At 37.7% G+C, this 25,375-nt stretch overlaps 1 protein-coding gene across 4 annotated transcripts in view; it reads right to left on the bottom strand.

Moving 5' to 3' along the window:
• LOC106068759 (E3 ubiquitin-protein ligase znrf3-like) overlaps positions 1 to 25,375 on the bottom strand; it is a 66,182-nt gene that overhangs the window by 15,154 nt on the left and 25,653 nt on the right. For all 4 annotated transcript variants that reach the window (XM_056005219.1, XM_056005221.1, XM_056005217.1 and 1 more), the window contains exon 3: positions 6,705 to 6,830. In XM_056005219.1, the coding sequence (XP_055861194.1) occupies positions 6,705 to 6,830 (126 nt within the window). The remainder of the gene's footprint in view (positions 1 to 6,704; positions 6,831 to 25,375) is intronic.

Consider the following 25,375-nt stretch of genomic DNA (forward strand, 5'->3'; position numbering starts at 1 on the left):
CTGTAAACACGAGTTCCATTGGTAGTGCTGAAGACAGGCGCATAAGCTACGAAGACGGCAGTGACTAATGAAGTAGGTCAATACTTTACATGAATAATGAAGTAGGTCAATATTTTACATGAATAATGAAGTAGGTCAATATTTTTACATGAATAATGACGTAGGTCAATATTTTTACATGAATAATGACGTAGGTCAATATTTTATATTTTTACATGAATAATGAAGTAGGTCAATATTTTATATTTTTACATGAATAATGAAGTAGGTCAATATTTTTTACATGAATAATGAAGTAGGTCAATACTTTAGATGAATAATGAAGTAGGCCTACGTCAATATTTTAGATGAATAATGACGTATGTCAATACTTTACATGAATAATGAAGTAGGTCAATACTTTACATGAATAATGAAGTAGGTCAATATTTTAGATGAATAATGAAGTAGGTCAATATTTTACATGAATAATGACGTAGGTCAATATTTTTACATGAATAATGAAGTAGGTCAATATTTTTACATGAATAATGAAGTAGGTCAATACTTTACATGAATAATGAAGTAGGTCAATATTTTTACATGAATAATGAAGTAGGTCAATACTTTACATGAATAATGATGTAGGTCAATATTTTTACATGAATAATGAAGCATGTCACATACATCTTTGTCCCTATATCAGTATATCTATATATCAATGAAAAGGGGGACCCGATTCGAATAAATTATTGTCTATGCATTTATGTTTGAATTGGTCTTTGAAATTTAAATTTATACTATCAATTATTCAACAGCCTTTTAATTTTAAAGAGTAATGTTTGTGTAGATGGTTATGTAATTGTGTGTGTGTTTGGGTGTCAATAATCATTTGGGGGGGGGGCAGTGTCGGGAAAAAATATCACTTGCAAGTACGGTGTAAATTTTTTTTTTGTTTTGTTTTAAGCGTACTCAGACATTTGTTCTTACGCCCCGCCTCTCTGAAACATGATTTTGTTTTAGACCGGAGCCGAGGGCCGAGGAGGGCTGTAGGGTGGGGAGCCACTATATCAATACTGGGTATCAGCTCGACCGCCAGTCTTGATATTCTTGATGTGACAGTTGGTATAAATAGGAAGAAAAGCATCAGGTCTTATGTATTGAGATGTAACGCTTTGATCTGGTATCAGTGCGTACAGATAATACTAGTATCAATGTCAACAAACAAGGAATTCATCCGCCTTGCATATGTTTGCTTTGCAGAAAGGAGATCATCTTTTAAGACTTTGTTCCCTTTACTGAATGGCTGGCTATGTGTGTGTGTGTGTGTGTTATACGTTTGTTCGTGTGTTTTGTATAACGAGAATGTGATATATAGATCTGCGTGTATGTGTGTGTGTGTACATGTATATCTATAACAATAGCGGACAACAAGACCTCAACAGTATAACAAGGGCGGAAGAAAAAAAAAGGTCTGAGTTATTTCTATCTTGACTGAGGCCTGTCAGAGGGCTTTTTCTTTGATGTTGACAATGTTTGGCAGAGGATCAAAGTTTAAGAGAAGGGGGGGGGGGGAATCGGGGGGAGGGGTGAAATCGAAGAGACGCTTAAGGCAGCACGAGATAGTAAGGTTCTAAATGTGTGGTCAGGTAGGAGAGGAGAGAGAGAGGAGTGTGCGACACACACGCACACACACCAATACGTCACACAAACATGCATACCATATATGAGGGAACAGAATGAGATACCAAAGCCTCGTTTACTAATCCAAGTTTGAGTTGGTTGGGTTTTTTTTTCTTTTCGACTAGAACTTGTGTCTCGCAAAACTCTCGCACCCGCCTCGTGTGAGATAGGTCTCATTCATAGCCCACGTCTCGTATTAGAACGTAAATCTAGTAACAGTTTTCTCAGCCCAGTTTAACATCACCCCTCTATCTTACGTTTAACATCACCCCTCTATCTTACGTTTAACATCATCCCTCTATCTTACGTTTAACATCACCCCTCTATCTTACGTTTAACATCACCCCTCTATCTTACGTTTAACATCATCTCGCTATCTAAAGTTTAACATCATCTATCTTCAGTATAGCATCATCTCTCGTATCAAAGTTTAACATCATCTCTGTATCTTACGTTTAACCTTCTAAATGTAGGCAGATATTACCATATTAAGTTGACAGAGAGAAGAAGAAGAGAGAGAGAGACACACACACACACACACACACACACACACACACACAAATATAAGACGTGGTCAAGACTTAGAGGCTACTTATCATAAATTATGACGGACAGAGGAATTAAACATTTAGACAAATTTTTGCAACTTGAATAATAAAAAAGAAAATTTTATTCAACTCTCCCCCCCCCCCCTTTATGTAGCTTTTGTAAAAGAAATTAAACAAAAAAATACATTTTTAAGGACAATATCTCCCATTATACATCTTAAAATTTAGCTAGGTTACAAGGACAGTTTGTGTGGAAACACAAACTCAAGGTCGGCCCCCGAAGTGGTCCACCAGGCATGTAAAAGGGCAGGTTTCGATATTTTCAGAAAGATTATCAGAATGAAAATCTATCGAATGCAAATGACAGAGAGGAATGGAGAAGGAAGGTTGACAGATATTGTGTGGTGCCACAACTGTTCAGCAGACTAAAGGATAGTTGATATCATCAGGCGTAGTGTACGAACATAGCCTAAATGATGTTTTATAATGATTATCTAATTGTTTTGTAAATGGTATTCAAAGCCTCAAGAAAAAAAAAATCCTTTAGCTAAGTGTTCCATAGGTTTGGTGGTCTTCTACCGTTCGCGCGATAATATGGAAACACTACTAATTAATTGTTAATTTAAATTATCAATATAATTGTAAAAAAAAATTGACAAAAAATCTAAAACCGTTTGCATAAATGTGCTGTAAATTTGGTAAATGGGAATCTCCCTTCCTAAATAGCCTCCAGTGTTTGTTACTATTAATAGTGAATAGTTGTAAATATGGTGTATATTTATGCAAAAACTGCATGCATAATTGATTTTAAAAATTAGATTTTTCGCTTTCAGAAAAGAACTTTGAATGGTCTAAAATATTATGATGTCGGTTTTCAATATCTTTTCTAGTTTACGAGATCTAAACGGGACTGACGGACGGACAGACAGGCCACACAAAACTAATATGGTCTTTTCCCCTTTCGGGGGCCGCTAAAAAACATTTTTAAATACATTTATTTTTAGCTCTATCCGGGTATTGAACCCGTAATTATGACACCGTCAGCTCCTTGTACGAACGATGCTGCCGATAGGCAAGCGTATATTTGAGTAATTATTTATTGCTATTTTCATTATATAGACATCTAGCACTAGATCTAGACTTCTGAAGATCTGTTCTAGATCTAGAATCTAGATATCATCTATATTAGATTTACGTAAAAATATAAGCAAAGCTTGGATTATCTATCTTTCAATAAACTTAAAGCAACTTTAAATTTAATAAACAGCTCAGCTGACTATGCCTATTTTTTTTTTACTCCAATTTATAGCCAAATTGAAGTCTATTTCATTTTTTATTTTGAAAAATTATAACGGTCAAACGATAGTTTTCCCCGTGTGACCCACGAGCCGGTAATTATTTTTTTAAGCGATATAAAATCAGCTGTTAAATTTATAGCAAAATCGTTAGAGCCGTTTTTGAGATCAGCGTCCAGGCTCTGCTCCCTCCCTTTTCCACGACTATTGTAATAACAAAGAGTTCATTGACAAGTTTAATTCTGATGAAAAGTAACCAGAGAGACTAGGATCATTCCTTCCCACACGCCTTCATTAACAGAGAGAAAGAGTGCAGATAGATAGGCTAGGAGAGAAAACGAGTGAGAGAGAGCGAGAGAGAGAAAGAGAGAGAGATAGTGAGAGAGAGTGAGAAAGTAAGAGAGAGTGAGAGAAAGTGTGTGTGAGAGAGAGAGAGAGTGAGAGTAAGTGTATGTGTGTGAGAGAGAGAAAGTGAGAGAGAGAGAGAGAGAGTGAGAGGGAACGTGAGAAAGTGAAGAAGTGTGAGAGAGAGAGAGAGAAAGTGAGAGAGAGAGAAAGTGAGAGAGAGAAAGTGAAAAAGAGAGAAAGTGGGAGAGAAAGTGAGAGAAGAGAGAGAGAGAGAGAGAGAAAGTGAGAGAGAGAGAGAGAAAGTGAGAGAGAGAGAGAGAAAGTGAGAGAGAGAGAGAGAGAGAAAGTGAGAGAGAGAGAAAGTGTGAGAGAGAGAGAGAGAGAAAAGAGGGTCGAATGATAATCCAGCTGTTTAGCCTAACCATAACCCTAACCATGGCGTAACAAAGTTTCCAATATCGACATAGTTTCAGTTACGATAAACTTAACCCTAACTCTCTTCAAGTGTCAATATAAACAACACCCCACACACAGGAGCCAGTTTTCTTAAAATAAACTTTGCCACGCTCATACACACTGACACAGCTAACACAAACATGACAACTAAATCATCCAACAATTAGAGCCTTATTTAGATAATAAAATAATAAACATGCATGTAGGTAGGTAAGACCCTGCTGGAACAAGTTAAAACCACAATGGTCTTCAACGGCAGGGTTTACCTATGTCGAGACACCGAGAACAATCGTCAAAGATGGCCTGAACACTGACCTGCTACGTTGCAACCTGTGGGCAGTGGTGAGCAATAGCTCGTTGTCACGTCACAGGTCTCCGCTGCCCACAGGCTGTGACGCTGCAGGTCAGTGTTGAGGCCTAATATAACGTCTGATCTCGCCTATATGTATGTGTATGTGTATTTTCTATACAGTCGTTCACCCCTGCCAGCAGTATATCTTAGTTATTTAATTGTCTTATTAGACAATCATTTCTAATACTTCTATTTTTTTTTTTACCACTATACGCGAGTTTTAAAAAATGCGGCTATGTACCTCGTTCTATGTGTTCGTATATGACAGGCTGTACTATATGATACTTAGTTCAAAGCGTGGTCGAGAGTGAAAAAAACTCGCACACTATTTCCCAAAAATGCCTTATGTTACACTCGTTTCATTCCTTTTTCGTTTCCTTACGTCCTTTCTCTGAGAGTCTATACAGCCTTACATTAGGCCACAATTCATGTACTCCGCCCCCTTCTCCTAAACTGTCTAACCCGAGACCGCAACAGCGTTCACGATGGGGACTACAATTGTTCTTGTTTACATACCAACAAGGTTCAAAAGCACTTGGGACCTGTTAAGGTTTAGGGCGCTAGTCATTTGAAAACAAGAGGGAGTCGGATCATTGAAGCGGCCCCCCCCCCCTGTGCGGACGACTCTCTTTCAAACAAACAAAAAAAAAAAACTTTTCACACGCCGTAGGCCAACCGTTTTTTTTTTTTATTTTAGGCCGAGGACCTCCTTAAGAAGTTTCTCTCAATCAAGGCAGGAACGCACCAGCAGTCAAAGAGCCAGACTCCCCTCGTAAAAGGCCAAGCCCTCGTGTGTGTGTCGATTTGTTGAGTGTAAATCCACGAGTTCGACTTAAAAACTAGATCTAGTCTAAAAGGAGGAAACGAGTGTTTCGCATCACCGAGTGCCAATTTTTCTCCCCCCCCCCTCCATTTTCCCCCCTCCCCACAGCCAAAGCCGTGAACAGCCAAATAGAAACCAGTGATTCTCAGATTGGTGAGTATCGACCCAGTGAAGCGTTACCGATAGATTGGTTCTGCCTCTGTTTTTTTTTTTTTTAAGGCATTAATAGCAAGCGTTTCTAAAGAAGAAGAAAAAAATTAGGTGTAAAAAAAAAAAAAAAAAAAAAAAAAAAAAAAAAAAAAAAGAGAGAATTGTTAGGGTACTTTGACAAAAAAGATTGAGAAACACTGATATCATTAAAAAAAAAAAAGGTCTACATTTAAAAAAAATACAAACATGTATACCGGTGATATACGAATAAATAAAAACATGAATTTCGGTAATTGATAAGAAAAACCGTTTGTCCCTACCTCCAATGTGTGGATGTAATCAAACTGGACCTCAAAGTAGTGGACATGGATGTTGACCACTGGGAAGACATAGCCCCCTATGTGGAGACAGATGGTGACAAGAAAGCCAAAAAAAAAAAAAATAGGCCTGAGCTCTGGAAGAAAAGCGTGACAAACGAAAAACGGCTGGCTCCTGTACCTTCTAAGTGAATTTCACCCTAACCTGCTTTATATGTGGACGGGAATGGCTCTTTAGAATAGGTGTCCACTGTCACATGGAAAAAAAAAAGTATTACAAGATGAACCATAGTCGTTCTACGGCTGGAGAAGGCCAACATATATCTAGGTCTAGGTCTATGCATTTTAAACAAGTGATTTAGAATTTAAAAAAAAAAACAACAAAAAAACACGTGGGGGAGTGCCTATCCACGTTTTCTAGCTTCATTGGTTTAGTCAAAGGGTCATGGTAACCTTCTGTCTAGAAGACACGTCTGCTACTTATGAAACAAAACAAAAACTTGACTCCTCGACCACTTTTAGGACCACTCGAAGACAAGCCTTATTTTTATTTTTATTATTATTGTTATAATTATTATTATAATTTTTATTGTTATTATTTTATTTGCTTTGTTTTCGGCAATGAACAATTGTGCAAACTTTCAACTTGACCCGAGACTGGGAAGTGGGTGAAATAACGTGTACAAGATTCCACCCAGACAGACAGAGTTGACAGCAGCTTTGTAATAAAAAAATAACACGAAAAGCACTCACCTTTCCAAAGACTGAGCGACACGATTCGGGCTCGTACCTTGAGTCCTCCAGCTTGATAAATCCAACCCAGCCATACTCGTAGCGTCGGTCGTAGTCCTCTGTACTGCACAATGCTAGAGGGTGAACCTGAGGATGTAGTCAACAAATCGATACATTTTGTGTGCATATGTTTATTGCAATATTAACAAACAATAGAGAAAAAAAAACTTTTTAAAAAACAAAGCTTATCTACAGGAAGGAACCGCTAAGTACTGCCATTTATCTGAAAGCTATGGGGGTTTTCTCCCTTTCTGATATATAAAACAAAATTAATTAATTAGTAGGCTACTAAATGATGAACTAATTGGTTAATTTTTGGATTGATCCGAGCATGGGAAGTGGGAGGAAAAAACGTGTCAAAACATCTCTCATTAAGTAGCATTTATTACCCTTATTTCGAAATCAAAGATAATAATTAATCACCAACAATTAATTAACTAATTGTTTAATTTTTTTTGTTTGTTTGGAGCAGAATAATCTGGGCTGTTAGAGTGCTAATGTCGGCTGATTGTAGAGTGCTAATGTCGGCTGATTGTAGAGTGCTATGTAGGGCTATTTGGAGTATGGCGATGTGGGCTCTTTGGAGAATGTGGGCTGTAACATGGGCTGTCATGTGCGCTGCTGGAGTTTTGGTAATGTGGGTTGTTTAAGTAGATACTGTTGCGAAGAATGGTAATTATGAAGTATATGAAATGGTGATGTGTTAAAAGAAATGAAGTCCATTCATCGAAAGCTATGAACCAGTAGTGACTGCTTTAACCTAATATGTACAGTTGGATGCCATTAATGACCATTTGTGGGACTGATCAAAGTTCCCTTTGTGTGCGCTGGCTGGGTGTGTGTATGTGTGTGTGTGCGTGCTTGCTTGCGTGTTAAAAAAAAAGGGGGAGTCAGTACAAAGCAAGTTCGCCAAGACATTTAAAGAGTATTAGCAGGTGGGAAAGGATGACTGGCACACCGGCAGTGACACTCTAAAAGAACTTAATTTTTAATCTCCAAAAAAAACACACATACTCTGTAAAGAAAAAAAAAAGAGTGACCGTCGGAAGTCGCACAAGCATAGTCAGTTCCGGTTCCGGAAGTGACTTTCATTTTGACAAAAAAAAAGTTTTACTGTTACGACTACCAATCAAATGTTTCGGGTAGAAGCAAAACGTGTTATAATAACTAGATAGCAAGAATCAAGTTTCTTTCTACGCACAGAATGGCAGGAGATTCAATATTTAAACAGCATGTTAGATTAAGGAAAGTAATTAGTCTCGTCTTGTCCTTGACCTAATTTTACATTTATTTTCGTTTACAATGGGCCTCTTTGACCAATCGTAAACAAACAACATTTAGCCACGTGATTCTCTATCTCTTCTATACAAATTACGATCTAATTTTTAATACACAATGGCTATCACGTGACAGTTTCTTTTTTCGTTGTTTTATCAATATTATCACGTGACTAAATGTTGTTTGTTTACGATTGGTGAATGAGGCCCATTGTTATTTTTATTTTGAAGACGAAATTTTACGACATAATCCAAGACATATTTTTTTAAAAACTACGTTATGTAATATGACCAGCTCAATCTGGTAGCAACAGAATGGTCAACTCGACGTCACTTAGGCCTACACTTTGGCTGGTTACATTTGTATAGTGTGTGTACGCTGTGCGTCTCCGAATCATGCGACATTGTTGGGGATTTTTCATCAGTGAGCCATTCTTTGCGGAGTAGAATGAAATTTCGAAGCTCTTTGGCATTTAGCACTAAGTCGTTGTTGTTGTTGTTGTTGTTTGACACTACCTCTATTCAAGCCAGATTTCTCCATAACACTTCCTCTTCGTTTGCTACATTTTATTCCTTTCAAAAAGATGTCTACCGAATGCACGCTGGATCTTAAACATAGAAATATAAACAACGGGCAGTTACTCTGTTTAACTTAATAGTGGACACTCCCCTAATTAATTTAAAAAACACCACCGTGTGAGTGAGTTTTACTAGTTTTTAACGAAACAAAATATTCTCTTGTCTTAAGACATTTTTTTAAAAAGTGGCGGGTTTTCTTTTTCTTATTTTTTTTTTAACTATTAAACATTTTTGAAGCTTTCGAGAAAAAGAAAAAGATTAAGTTCATTAAAGAACTGGGGGGCCACATCACAGGACTCGCCCTCGCGTTAATCTCATCCGTTAATTTGCCATTCACTTCAGGGCGACGAGTTCGACTCCGACGCGAAGATAAAACAAGACTACTCGCTCTCCGTCTGTCCGTGCACACAAACACACACACACTTGCCGAGCGTAGTACGAGGTTTTACTTGGCCCTGTGTCACATCAAAACAAAATGACGCTGACAGGTCAGAATTAATGTCTTCATCCGACAAACTGTAAGAAGAACGAACTTAGATGAGAGATGTATTTTTAAAAAGGAAATACTGGGGCGGGGGGGGGGGAGGGGGGGGCTGGGTCGCTTGACGTTGTCACTTGAACTATAAAAAAAAAGGTCAGACACTGCCATCAATGGATCTTCCAGGCAGTAGTACACTACGCAATCACTCCAGAAAACTGACTCGTGAAATGCGAGAAATCAGCCCATGGCCCTAGATAGTAAGCAGCCCCGTGGTGATAAACATAGGTCAGTGCATCTGTAAGACATAGGTCAGTGCTACTGTAAGACATAGGTCAATGCTTCTGTAAGACATAGGTCAGTGCTACTGTAAGACATAGGTCAGTGCCACTGTAAGACATAGGTCAGTGCTACTGTAAGACATAGGTCAGTGCTACTGGAAGACATAGGTCAGTGCTACTGGAAGACATAGGTCAGTGCTACTGTAAGACATAGGTCAGTGCTACTGTAATATCTGCTGAGTTGTAAGGCAAGGGGCCAACGTGACACGAGGTTGCATTGCACTGAGAGGAAAAAAAATGTTGCACAGTTGTAGCGGCAACGCGTCGACATCTGTTTTTAATTAGTGAGGTGAGTGAGTGCCATCTGGTGGCATAAAAAGGTAACAAAATTTGTCCCAAAAAAATGTAGTGGGGGGGGGAGTGGGCAAAATATAGATTAAAATTAAACCAGAAGTAGCCTAAATTTAGGCAAAAGTTGCCAGAATCAAGCCAAAATATTGTCAAAAGTGGCCAAAATTATGAGGGGGGAAAAAAAGCTAAATTATATTATACTTATGTTTAGTACTTTCGAAAAGGTCAATACAAGGACTTCAATATAGCACGACTTAACAACTTTTAAAGACAATTTATCGAACTAAAATTTATTCTTGGATTATCTTACGTTTTGCCGAATACACTAAAAAGAAAACCGTTATTTCAAACCAATTCAATGAATTTCGGACAAACTATTTGTTTGTCCTTATAAGTTTCTGACGTTCTGTTAATATGAAGATTGTTTCGTCCGGACTCAGACGTCATTAGGGACCACAGGAATCGATAGTTACCAGAGCATACGACAAGGGCCAGGCAGAGATCAGTGCGTTCTTTTTTAATCATCAACTATAAGAATGTTACGTATTTCTGAATCTTCTGGCTAAATGTATTAGTAGGCACACAAATAAAAACACTGCAAAGAACTTGACGACTCAACTTTCAGCTTCATATAACTTTATTGACTATTAACTCTAACAATTCGTGACTGTAACATGTAGCGTAGAAGACTGTACAATATCTGTCAGTTTACAGTTAGCTATACTTCGTTGCAATTCATCTCTTCACTTCGTTGCAATTCATCTCTTCACAACGTGCATCGAGCAGTATTCCACAAAACAGACCACCGACACACTTCCAGGTGTCGCTCCAGGTCTCCCAAAGCTGAACCAAGTCGTACTCAAGTCTACCGAATCAGAGCCGTACACGTCTTAAATCGACTGTATCGACTGTAACGGCTCAAGTCCACTGTAGTTCGCTGTATAGACTTTAACGACAGTAGTCCACTCCAGTTAACTCTACCCTAGTTAACTTGCATCGAGTCGTACACATCTCTCTTCTACTGTCTCGCACAGTAGACAACAGTAACGACGACTCACTCACGACTGACTTTCACATTAACTTTCTGGCTTATATAGAGTCCCTAATCGCTTCTCCAAAGTTGCACAAGCACTGCTTGTATCTTCTGGAACAACACGTGAGGAAACGTCACATCCTGTCTTTGTTTTTATACATGTAGATTCCAGAGAACACCCGCTTCAGTGTCATCTTGCTGGGGTCACACGTAGAGACCTCTTATCTGTCACTGTTCATTTGTAACGCTGCCCCCTTCTTAGATCTGTTCGCCCCCTGGAACAACACGTGAGGACACGTCACATCCTGTCTTTGTTTATACGCGTAGATTCCAGAGAACACTCGCTGCTGTGTCATCTCACCGGGGTCACACGTTGACCTCTACCTATCACTGTTCATTTGTAACAATAATGATAATAATAATAATAATAATTTAATGTATAGAGCGCTGTTAAGAAACAAAAAGTACGCTCAAGGCGCTGTGATAACATTACAAACACAAACACGACAGCTAAAATGAAACATTTGTAATTCCCCCCCCCCTCCCAAAAAATAAATCCAAGATTTTCGTTTTAGGACTTGAAGGAAACATATGGCAATACTGATTTGAAAGAGCACATTTAACATTAATGAGATTGCGCCAACCAACCAACAGGGACGATATACAGCCAACCTCTACAATACCTTGCTTATGCCGATGACATTGCCTTATTGGGTAAAGAAACCTCTGACATCGCTAGAGCCTTCACACAACTAGAAGAAGCATCTCGACCAGCAGGACTTGAGGTCAATGACAGTAAAACCAAGTACATCACAATGACAAGAGACAATCAAACAGAGGGACAAAATATCAAAATATCAAAATCAAAGACCACGAATTTGAAAACGTCCAAACTTTCAAATATCTAGGAAGTACTATTAATTTCAAAAATGACCTACTAACAGAAATAAATGAAAGAATAGCAGGAGGCAACAGGGCATTTTATAGCACCCACCATTTACTTAAGAGCAAAACAATTTCAAGGAAAACCAAGAAAATAATATACAAAACTATAATAAGACCAGCAGCAATGTATGGAAGTGAGACCTGGACACTGACAAAGACATCTGAAAATTTACTTAACACTTGGGAAAGAAAAATTCTTAGGAAAATCTATGGTGCCATACAGGATGAAACAGGGTGGAGGACACGCACTAACCATGAGATATATCAATTGTATGAAGACCCACCAATAGTGACCGAAATAAAAAAAAGAATAGACTACGTTGGGCAGGTCACCTTGAAAGAATGTCAGACAACAGAGGAGCGAAAATCGTATACAGGCAAAAACCAAAAGGCAGGCGACCCAAAGGCAGACCCCGAATGCGATGGATAGATGATGTGGAAGCAGATCTGAAGCAGCTTGGGGTAGGGCGTGGAGACGAAAGGCCCAGGAGAGATCTGAATGGAGGGATGTGTTAAAGCAGGCCAGAGCCCTCCATGGGCTGTAGCGCCACTGGGATGGATGGATGGATGGATGGATGGAGATTGCGCCAACGAAACCATTGATGTCGTATCTGTATAATATGGGTTGACAACTGGAGGAAACTACGCGAGAGGCTAGACAATGTTCTAACGTTGAGCGCGATACGAGCGAAACAACAGAGGGCTAGAATCAATAAAAGACAACAAAGTGGAGGCAGGTGATAAGTACTTGGGGTTGTGTACACTTATAGAATCTAAAGTTGCGGGGTCTTGTTTCCCCACACAAATGTGTCCTTCATTAGGCTTGCCCTAGAGTGGGGTCCAAGAGGTGGGCGAGACAATTATCACCACGTTGACCATTTGACGCGCTTGGCCAAACAAACGCCGGCTTCGAACTACATGGCCACTACATAATGAGGGCAAGGGAGATGGCGACTCAATTGTTGTCCACGGGGAAAAAAAAAGGGGGGGGGGGTATTTTTTTTTTTTAGACCAGACGTCTTAAGTATAACATTACGATGTCCAGCACACAAACAGTCCTTTCAGACCGCCCTGACACTCAGACAAAGGGGGCCAACGTTTCCCGCCCCCGCGACCGTCTTCCGTTATGACCTGGGTCACGTTGAGAACTGGAGGACAATGGTTTTATTTGTCCACTCTCGCCATACCTCACGTCCTTTGCACACACAACTGTGATGGCTCTTCTTTGGCTACTGGTCACTAAGGCTTTATGGGGTTCTTTTTTGTTTTTTTTTGTTGGGGGGGGGGGGAGTCTAAAATTAAATTAGTATTCGTCTATTAACTATACTTCAACATCATAAGGCATGCTTAATACATTGTACGGTTATTGTACATGCCGATTATATCTAGTAAGGTTGTTTCAAGTAGAATAATTATTTCAGTTCAGGTGTCGGGAAAGTTCGAAAATCTCCTATTAATTAGTTTTGTGTGGCCTGTCTGTCCGTCCGTCCGTCAGTCCCGTTTAGATATCAGAAACTAGAAGAGAAAATGAAAATAGGACATGATGATATTTTAGATAATTCAAAGTTCTGATGCAATGGCTACCTTTTTTCTTTTGCGAAAGTAAACCATCTAATTTTTAAAATTATATATGCAAGCAGATTTTTAAAAAAAATTGCACCACTTTTCAATGAAAAATTTCAGGGGAGGTAACTTTTTTTAAAAAAAGGTCATGGACTTCTTCATTAATAACTCAAGCTCCTTTCATAGATTGATTGGCGCATTGGTACAAAAAAATTGCATCTAAGGTCACAGTGGTAAAAGTGTCAATGGATCATTATAAAATATATTTGCTACTTATTAACTAAATCATTGAATAGAATACTGATTCAAATGTTTTTTAAAAAGAGTATTTTGATACGAACTTTGTTTTAGTTATAAGTTTAAAAAGAAAAAAAACTACTTTTATAGCGCACAGTTTAACATATCCTCATTGTAGGGGCCTACACTTGACAATCGAAATAAGAATAAATAGAGCTTAGATCTAGCTAGATCTATGTCTAGTTTGAATGACAAATAAAGTCTTGTTAAGTCATTTGTACACAATTGTAGCTTAAAGTAGGTCAAGAATTATTTTTTTTTAGTTTCTCTTTATTACATGTAACATGTTATTAATTTTGAATATATGGATAAGGTTAATAATTATTATTTTTTAAAATATAAGTGTACGCTAAATGAAAGTACGGAGTTGCAGAGGGGTAAAGCACTTAGAACCGGAAGTCCCGTGTTCGAATCCTGGTGAATACTATAGTCTAGGTGGACGACTTCGGGGGACGATTTTGAGTTTATGTTTTCACACAAACTGTCTTTGTAACATTGTTTATTCTTGTTAACGGTTTGAGAAGTTTTCATCTTGATATAACTTTAATCTCATATTGTCCTACAACGGGTGTCCACTTCTTGAAAATGTCCTCTTTCTTTCACACAACTCTCCATCGCGATAACCAACAACCGAAAAACAAAAACAACAACAAGCAAAACATCAAAAAATCACTACAAAAAAACACAATCAAACCCACAGCAATTACAAAACAATGATAAAAACTGAGTAACTACCATCATAACAACCTCAGCAACAATTAAAACAACAACAACAACAACAACAAGAACATCAATCACCACAGAAAAAGTTTGGAGAAAACAAGAACATAGATTGTTTACGACTTAATATGCAGTCAGTTGTAGACCACATTTTATTCAAACAATGACAGAACGTGAATCAATGTGAATCTATGCATCCACTGCGTATGCATACCATTAATGAAAGGAAAGTTTTTAAAAAATTTTATTAAATATTACATGTGATAACCAAACAAAAATAAAACGCCAATTAGTGGGCTGCTTTGATAATAAAATGTGTTTTAATGTTGAGTTTGAATTTAGTTTATTTTAAATATTAAAACCTCTCGGTTATTGATGTCCATTTTTTTTTTAATTTTTATATGAAAATATTGGAGACCTTGCTGAAGATGGAAAAAACAAAACAATTTCAAACATTCATATGGTCTTTGAATTCCTATCAAATTGCTGTTAAGAGATATGTATATAATCTTTTTGAAGTTAGAAGGGCTGATGATTTTGTTCATAATTGTACTTTAAGCTCTTCATTAGCAATCCTATTTATAGGATCCTATCAGTTTTCTTTGCAATGTTACGTCCGTCTCTTCCATACCATCATCATATACATTCATTATCTATTGAGCTATTACCATTTTCAGTGTAATTTGGGATTTGTTAAACTTCAAAATCGGAATAGAGGGCATTGAAATTTTCAATAAACTTTAAACAGCTTCCCGACTGTTTGTTTAAATTAGGAAATAGTGAACATTCGCCCCTTTCTAAAGTTTTTGTTTCATTAATTTAATTTCTGAGATTATGGAATTTTCTTAAATCAAATTTTAGGTTATCACGTTGTAGCTGCAAGTTATCTCCCATAAAATTTATGAAGCAATTCTACATCAATGATAAGTTATAAAAAATAGAAATATTACCGATGGCGAACGGTTACATATATCGTTATATGTATAAAAGTTAAAAGATAAAAAGTCTTTTGTCAAGTAAATTTGATTTTAAAGTACTCTAAGAAACACACACAAACACACATGCAAAACGTTCACACGCTTTTATCGAAGGACGAAATGGCTAAATCGTTACTCGCTACACACCGGAGATTACCTTAAAGTAAGACTCGACTATTAACTCTACCTACAGAAATATACATTTTCAAAGGCTACATCAAGTTCCCGGGTCAACGTCGACAGTCACAAGATAAGCCATTTTAAAATCAATTTTACAGACAATTTAATGCATAGTTTAAATCTACGGGCAATTAGCTATTTTAGACCTGCAAGAAGATTAGCTATTTTAGACTTGACATACAATCACCTTTCTTTTTTTTTTTTTTGAACTAGGCAAGATTAGCTATTTCAGACACATTCGAAATGGGGTTGAAAGGAAAAGAAACCCAGACATTGCATTCAGCGGATGAGTTTAGCCGACGATATATCAAACAGGAAAGAAAAACACTGGCTTAAAATTTGTAAATAGACACCCTCGATTTCCCGTCCAGCGTTCTGAGCATTCCTTCCAGCAGTGACGTCATGCCGAGTTCAGCGAGTGAACCCTCGTGAAATTCTTGGGGTTGTGATTAGAGTGTTCAACTTAACGAAAGCTGAGCGCAGCACCGAGTGATCCGAGTCCCCCTTTTTTTTCCCCCTACATAGCACATTACGGTTGTACCTCATTAGGATCTAGACACTTAACATCTTAAGTTAGAAAAATTATTGTTGTTTTTAAAATGGTAATGATTCTGAATCTGAACAGATCAATCAGGATTAATTAAAAAGATTGCAATAAAAAAATTTAAAAAAAAAAAGTATTATATGAAATAAAAGGAACCTGCTCGTAATTTACGAACGTTTTTCTCACTCGTGAATGTATTCTCACTGCCCCTGTGAGACTTGTGATCTTATCTTTTAGCGCTATGCATCCATTCTAAAGTATAAACATTATAAACACAAAGAAAAAATAATAGGCTAGAGATGAATGTATCGATTACAACTGAAGAACGTATGTATCGATACAAGCAAATTAAATGTATGTATCGATTATCAACACACAAGCTAAGCAGCCATATTATCGATACAAATCAAACTTTATTTTGATGATTTGTATTCCTCTAGAGAAAAAAATGACGCAATTGCAAGAATGGGTGCAGAAGAAAGGACTAGTACCAGTATTATCTCAATGTTCAGGACACAGTTTGGTGAATGGCATGAGAACATGTAAAACGGAAAACAGCCAGCTTAAGGAATATCATTTGTTGGGCTCAGGGAGAGGGTGTAGGGTGGCTCAGTTTTAAAATAGTATTTATAAAAGAAAAAAAAAAGCTTGATAAGGGACGGAATTTAATCGTTAGCTGATTGATAAACTCCCTTTTTTTTTTTGTTCTTTTGAAAAAACGTACCCCCCCCCCCCCCCGAAATCGTTTGTCCGCCACCCCCAAAATAAAAGATTACAACAGGAATTCGAACGTATAGTAGAATATGTGTGTCTACATTGTAAGTCGTTTCTTCCGAGATAGAAGGAGCCATATTCATTGTTAATATAATTATGGCTTTTATATACTTTATACTTTCATGCTTATAGCATGCTCAGAGCGCTTTGGTCCAATCTCAGTTGTGGACCAGTGGTGGGGGGAGGGGGTATCTAGGAGAAGGTTTTTCCGTGCTGCTCAGTAAACACAACTCTGCTCAAGTCGGGTGTCGAACCTCAAGCCCCCTTCATAGGTAGCCAAGGCAAGCCAAGTTCAAGCGTACTTACCCTCTCGACCACGCTTCCCATTGTAAGGCCATGTTTAAAAAAAAAACGGATCGATGAATGAAATTCAATCGATCATTCCTGGCACACAGCGCCATTTAAATCTGATTAGTGGTAAGATGACCATCTTCTGTTGGACCAATCCTCCAATCCAGACAATACTCCAATAATGAAGGTCGGGTTCAAGAGAGGGGGATGGGGGGGTACGTGAGAGCATGATGAGAAAGAGGGACCGTGTGTTGGGGGAAAAAAAGGGGGGGAGTGTACAGATTAAATTTCCAAAACTGACAAGACTTCTAGAGTCTGGGCAGACAAACAATGTCTGTACATGAGAAATGGCTTCTGGGATACGTCTAGTCAAGTTGGTAATCAAATTACCATCCGGTAATCACTTAGCCACCTTCAACACACACACAGGTTCAATCAGAGTGGGTATCGTATGGGTACATCGTTTATCTTGGCGATTTATCTCCTGGTACATACCAGCAGACGATATGTGATAAGTATGATATCCGAACTGGAAACCCGTGTCTCGGCCGTAACATATACCGCTTTGTGCACATATACTTTTACAGCACAACAAATACGCGCGCGAGCAAACACACACACACACATACACACAAAGAGACACGACAACAATCTTAATTAATCTTTGGCTAATGGATCACGTGATCACGTCCATCCAATCACAGTGACGTAACACGAATTTACAGGAATGTGGGCCGCACTGAGTGACACGCATCTTAGTGACGCTACTGCCATCTAAGCCCTCTCGTCTCCACCCCACTCCACCCCCCCCACACACACATGAAGACTTACTGCACAGTAGTTAGGTAACAATCAGTTTCATAAGGCCTATAATGATTTCGGATAAATAGCTAAAAGAACCACACACACACACACACAAATGCATGGAACACGTTAAGTTGGAAGAGACTAATTTGGTACTGCTAAGACTAATTTGATACTGCTAAGACTAATTTGATACTGCTAAGACTAATTTGATACTGCAAAGACTAATTTGATACTGCTAAGACTAGTTTTAGACCTATAAACTACATCCATTAATCGGAAATTGGCTGACCAAAGTCTTTTCTGTTGCGCGATCTATCAAAGAACGGAATTGCACAATTAAAATTAATAGATATACGGGATAAAGGATCAGAAATACAAGTACTGATATATTGCTTTTATCATTTAGCATGAGTCACCAGACCATCTCTCTCTCTCTAATAAACACACACACCTCCCGATAGTTGTTTTTTTTTTTTGGTTGGGTGTCCATAACCTCCTAGTATCTACATACAGATTCTCATTCGTCCCAACGAAAAAAAAATACACGCAGACGAGCAAAGTCCGTCCTGGGCGATGACAGAACGAGGGTTTTAGTGCTACGAGCTGTTATAACTTGGACCCTAAGCCTTAAACTTACTTATGACAAAACGCATGAATTTGAATCAGTTTCACCCTCCTTTAAAAAACAAAACTTAGTTTAAAAAAAAAAAACGTGTTCCGAGTTTCCCCGTGCGGCGTCGCATGTTTTCTATCCAAGTTACGAGGCACTCTTGATGTCATTTGACAGTTATCTCGAGTAGTCACCCTTGTCCCTGTTATCTTTGATACATAGTTTTTCTTTGCTTTAAAATAAAAAAGTTATCTCCCCTTTAACATCAAAAAGTTATGTTCTTTTCTTCTTTTTTAAAGTCAACACTTGGAGAATTTATTTTTAAATTTTTCCTTTTATAAACGATTTATAAAACGACTTTTTTTTTACATTCGATTAGGATTTAGGTGCCGTGGATGTGAGTATTTAGAGTGTGGAGCCCCAGGATGCGATAGAAAATAATGGAAACAGAAAGGGGCACACACGCTAACACACACTAAGGCAATAGTTAAAAGCTGTTGTGGAAAAAAAAAAGGGGGGGGGGAAGGGAAATGGTGTCACTCAAGTGGTTCGACTACTGTGCACAAGTGCTTTGTGGTCTGTAACAATGTGCTTGCCAGGTAGTACCGCCGGTGCTTTGAGTAACTCATTCATTAAATCTAGATCGAATTATGCGCAACTTTCTAACTTTCCCCGAAAGGCGAAATGTTTCACTAGTATCAAAAATTTAAGTATCGAATACATTATTTATTTTTTATTTTTTTTTTGCGCAAGTGGGCCTTCAATTCGTCCTAAGTTCAGGACAGTGGAAGCAGTAAAGGAGGGGGGGGGGTTTATTCATTAAAATTGAATTTCGTAAAAAGTACGAGATCGTTCAGTGAATGTATTTATTAACGAATAAAAGCTGCGTGATTTTAGATAATTGTTGGCAATACGTGTAAGCATATACATTTTGCTGTTAGGCAATACATGAACATCGGCCACAAATTGTATATATATTAAAGTCTATTTATTGACTGAAAGGCGAAATGCATAACATATATTTTTTAAACTATTAAGATTATGTAATAACTTATTTCATCGTTCACCGAGCAGGCGACGAGGGTTGCTCGATGGCCCCGTACTTATATCTTGGTTAAAAAGAACATATTATAATGGGTTTGCTTAAACGTATATATTGTCACCTGAATCTTTAAACACCTGATTACATACAAAATATTGCCGACTCCGAATATGTCACTAACAGTCTAAATCACTTGCCACGTAGTGGCTAAATGTCTTAACAGTCATTAGTTACTGGACAATTGTACATATATTAACAATTATGTCACTTACGGCTAAGTGCATACCTATCATTGGTCACTGCCCATTAGTCCATAATAGCCTAAACAATTAGGTCTTCTCGTTCTTTCACGACACACACAAACACGCAAAACGTCTACATAATAGTACATTATATAAATAAATAAATATATATAAATATAATAATAAATCAGTCATATGTATATATTTATAAATATAACGATATATCGTTTATAAATATAACGATATAAACACAGTTAAATTGCAATAACAAGCGATCTGTAATTGTGATGACGCCAAGCTACTCACCCTTGAAGACACAGTTCAACGATCAAGACTGGGAAGAAAGGCACACAGGATTTCAATAAAGATGGTGGGACCTCACGCTTCAGTTCATTCCGATACCTTTAAACGAATCCACCCCCCACCCTGACCAAACCACACACATATATACAAACAGAATATCAGTTTGATGTCCCTCCCCCGGCTTTTTTTTTGTATCCCCTTCCCCAATACATTTCTATTACTATGGCCCTCGACACCAGAGCTCGGCAATAATAGAAGTACCAGTTAAAATCAAGTTGCAGTCTTTTGATCATTCACACAAGTGCGGGAGAGACAGCCAATCAAAGCACAGAAAAACAAAAACAGCCAACTAGAAAAGATTTGACTGCACTGGTGTATTTAGCTGCCATAAATATAAACAGATGAGTACTTCAAGTCACGAGGTGTTCAGACATAAAGCCAGGGAAGTTACCTGTGTGCTGTCTTTGTGGGAATCAGTTTTAATATGACAGAGAAAAAAATAACATCGACGATGACTGATTTGTCTAATTAAATGTCTTGGGAGTCCATTTTACCCTTTTTTTTCTTTAAAGCTTATATCAATTCACTGTCTAACACCCGGGGAACTCAATATTGCCTAAGTAATATCTTAAAATAGAAACGTACTTTAAAAAAAAAAAGTGTCAACTATAAGGAGAAAAAAAAAAGGTAAAAAAGTAAGGCTCTTAAAACTTCCCTTCATAGTCATCTTGTTAAGTCCAATTCAGTTCAGCTTCTTCTTTACTGAGTTTTTTACAAAACCATTTATACCAACTCACTCTGTCTGGTAAAAAGTTTGTACACGTTATTTCTCCCACAACCAATATCGGATTAAGTTGAAATTTTTTGCACAATTATTTATTTTACCTGACAACACAAGAATCAATTTTTTTAATTAACCAATTAGTTAATTAAGTATTAGTAATTTTTTTTTTTTTTGGTATCTCGAAGAAGGAAAAAAAATCGTACGTGACAGATGTGGTGGTATAAGTTGAATTAGTCCCCTTGAGGATTTTTGAGCCCAGAGTGAACATTTTTATGCATTTAAAAAAACGAGCATGTAACATTCACAAAGATACCTCTTTCTTCCCTCCCCCTTTCACAACTGGCCCATACAAGTGACAATATCATAGCATATTGAGAAAGCTAAAATCTAAACACAAACATTTTTGATCGCACTGGTCTAGGTCTATCGTACGCACAATTTACACGACTGATCCAAACTTTATGATACAATTACTCTTACATAAGCTTTTTTTTTTTTAAGTATTTTTTTAAAGTTTTTCTTGAGGTTTTTTTTTTTCTTCTCTTTTACGTTGAAGAAGTAAACAGATCAGTTCAGTGTTTGTATAAGGGCAAGGGACGTGTCAATCTAGAGAACGTCTATGTCTGTTTATTATGCAAAGACGTCAATATATATTGTAGAGGTATTTACACTTTCAGTAAGCTGCAAGAAAAAAAAAAAGGCTCCCCCCACCTACCCACGTGACAATCGTTCTTCAGATCCGGACAAAACAAACAGAAAAACAAAAATACAAGCGACCCTTCACAATAACCATTGACCCTCCCACAACCACCATTAACCCTTCTCTCTATTTTATCCCCTCGTCGTAGGCCTCCTACTCCCGATGCAACCCAGAAGCCATTCGGAATGTGACTATTTAAAGTGTGGCCATTGGCTTGTAGATCTACAACCAAACACATTTCACGAGAAACAGATACCAAGTACGAGTGGATCATATCCCGAGCCATTGCACGGAGGTCGACATTTCATTAAGAAACAGAATTGTTATTTATAAAGAGACTTGAGAGAGAGAGAGAGAAGGGAGACTACTACGATAGGGGGGAGAGAATACAACCAAAAAAAAAAAAAGGAGAGGGACATGGAGGGGGGATTTCATTGAGCGTCCTCTCTGTGTATGTGTATTTATAATCCCTGATAGCGTTCATCTAGGGGAGGTAACAAACTACACTTCTCTGGGGACACACACACAAGATACTACACAGATGTCTATAAATTCAACAAGAAATAAATAGTTTAAAAAACAAACAAAGAAGATGCACTGCCCTCCCCTCCCCTGTAGATCTAATCATATACCCTCACAATGTATTTAAAACAAAATAAATAGCGTATCTATCGGATTGATTAGATCCCACCAAAAGTTCTATTGACTTTTTAAAATGAAATTTGTATTATCCAGTGTTAGGAAGCTCACAGTGCATTCGTCATACATTTTAGCCATACAATCTCTATTACAGGCGCTAAAACGAGTTAGTCATTAGTAGAAGCCCTAATCCTACAGCGTAAGAGATGTTTCGGTTAACTCTTAAACTCTTGGATAACCCTATACCACGTTTTGGGCTTATTATTCATTATCGACGATGGTAAATACAATTCATAAGCCTAACAATAAAAAAAAAAAATTAAAAATTCAGCTTTAACTTTAAATCGTCTGCGTCTTGAAACAGGTAACGACAATAAACATCGATTTAATTACGTAACTAATGAGAATGCAACAGATGCATAATTGGGCTTATGTGCTGTTTTTTTTAATTTGTTCGCTGAGATTAGAGTCATGAGACAAAACTTAGTCACGTGACAAAACTTATTCCCCAGTAGAATGCGTTGAAATTAACCCTTAAAACTCATGTAGTAGATAAGCCTCTAAGTATCAGAATTATAATTCCCATTTTGTATGCACTCTCACTGTAAAAAAAAAAAAGCTCGGCACTTGAAGGGTCAAGAAGAGAGACAGAAAACAGGTAAATTAAAAAGTCATCTGCTTCTTGTGGTCAAAGTTGATCCTTTAGTGACCAAATGGCTTTTTCTTTCCCCGTTCAATGGGGTGTAGGTAATATAAATCCCGAATAAACATCTCAAACTCTTTGACAACAAATCATGCGCCCTAACGTTTGACCACTTCCCGTTCCTTTCCATTTTTTTTTTTGGGGGGGGGGGGCGCGGACAAAAATATTTTATTAGCAATATTAAGAGTTTCTACGACCGACCCACGGAGTCCACACAGGAGTTTGTGTAACGCTCCTGTTACTATCTTGTTTTCAAAGTGACACACGTAGGCTATTTACATAAACTCTTTAAGTTCTAAGATAAAATAGGGCCCTTAGTCACGTGTTCAATCGTTTTTAACCCCCGAGTGCCCAAATTATAATTTAAAACTTCAAAACATTTTGACGGCGGACGGGAATGTTGTAAAACTTAAAAAAAACAAAAAACTTGGATGCGAATGAGGAAAAAAAAGGGGGGGGGGGAGCGAGGTAAAAGAAAACATCCATTTATATACAGAAAGATTAAAGATTGTTTTAAAATTATAATTTTAAAATTTTTAATGTTAAAATTTATATTTTTAAATTCAATTTAATTTTCAAATTTTTAAATTATAATTTTTTACATTTTTAAATTTTCATAAATTTTTTAATTTTAATTTTCAAAAATTAAAAATGTTAAATTTTTACATTTTAAATTTTTAAATTTAAATTTTTACATTTTAAAATTATCTAAATTTTTAAATTTTGTATAGAACAACATCAGGCTTAGTTCGATACGGTTTCGCGTCTTTCTTGGACCAGTGGGGGAAATGGGTATCATTTAGACTCTAAGCAATCCAGGATAGGGTTTCAAACTCGATCCCCCTTGGTAGCCAAGCGGTTGTTTTTTTTTTTTTTTTTTTTTTGGGGGGGGGGGGGGTACTGTTTTGTTTTTGTTTTATGCTTTTTTTTTTTTTTTTTTTTAATAGTTTTTTTCTTTTGTATTTTCCGTAGGTTGTTGTTTTTTCGTAGTTTTTGTTATGTTTTTTTCCCTCTCAGTTTTTTTGTTTTTTGTAGATCCTATTCCTAATGAAGTTTATTTATGTCTAATATGTATGTATCATCATTTTGTTTCAGCGGTCCAGGTGCCGGTCCAGATTCACTTCTATATTTAATGAAATTTCAACATGGTATAATACAACTTTACAAATTAAAAAAAAAAGGGGGAAAAGGGGGGGGGGGGAATTAAGGAAAAGAACGTACATCTTGACAAAGGTCAAGGTCGAAGTGGACACTGACGCGATAAGGAATTCCATTAGAGGCGCTATTACGGGAATTCCCGGCGGTTTCTCGACCATTGAGACGGATAGGCGTGGCGGGCTCGGACTCAAGTGACCAGCTCTTTTGTGTGCCATGTCAGAATTTATGGCACGAGTCAATGAGTAGCGACATTAATCACGGCACCTGGACCGCTGACCGATACGGCCATGTCAGTGGACTGGTCAGTTTATAAGACAAGCACGGTTCGCCCTCAGGGCGGTGTCAGGGGCGTGGAAGTGTGTTACGCCCTGAACATTTTATCCCTCCCCAAAAGGGAGATAAAATTGAACATGCCAGTGTCGAAAGAAGGATTGGTTGTGCCAACGAGGTGCTATCGTGACTCGGCCATTTCTCAGTCCCCATTTTTGAAAAACTTTTTTTTTTACTAGGGAACTGACCAGAGATTTATTTAATTAAGAATGGCATATTGAGAGAGAGAGAGAGAGAGAGAGAGAGTATGTGTGTGTGTGTGTGATACTCTCAAAGCACAAAAGAATCAACTCTTGCTCTGCAGTTTTACTAAACAATTTTCGATCGCGTGAACCCTCTCATTCTCTGACTCTCTCTCTCTCTCTCTCTTTCTCCCTCTCTTGTTCTATCTCCCATATTTACTAACGTGCCTCTATCTTTTGCTTTTCCCTCTATTCCTCTTTCACGCTCAAACTTTTTCGATCTGTCTCTACCTCACACTATCTTTGCCTCCCCCTCTCACGATCTCCCCCCACCCCCCGTTCACCTTCCACGATCACTTCCTGCCTCTCCTCCCCCCCCCCTCTCTCTCTCTCTGTTTCACGATTTATTTCTCTCTGCCTCTCGACCCTTCTGCTTCTAATGAAATGATTGAATAAAGTTTTATCTGCCCCAATAATCCTTCACTTTGATCTCGTCCCTCCTTTAATTTCATATCCACGTTGTCTTTGGGACCCCATTGTCTCACCTTTGATCTAATCACCTCGCGCAGGTAGAGATTTAAAAAAACAAAAAATCAATGGGGTGGTGCCGGTGGAGGCAGAGAGGCCTGAGGGCGTATGTGGTAGTAGGGCGTTACACAATATGAGGTGGGGGGCGGGGGGATCAACGATACCTTTTTTTTTTTGTTTTGCAAGACATAATCAACAAGAAAACACAGCGGAATATAATGAGCTCTATACCGATGATGTTTCGGCAAGTATTTCGTGTTACACTGGCTAGAAGAGAATCGAGATGTTTACAATCATCAGTCATAAATTTGTCT

Source organism: Biomphalaria glabrata, chromosome 12, assembly GCF_947242115.1.
Source record: "Biomphalaria glabrata chromosome 12, xgBioGlab47.1, whole genome shotgun sequence".
NCBI classification, from domain to species: Eukaryota; Metazoa; Mollusca; class Gastropoda; family Planorbidae; genus Biomphalaria; species Biomphalaria glabrata.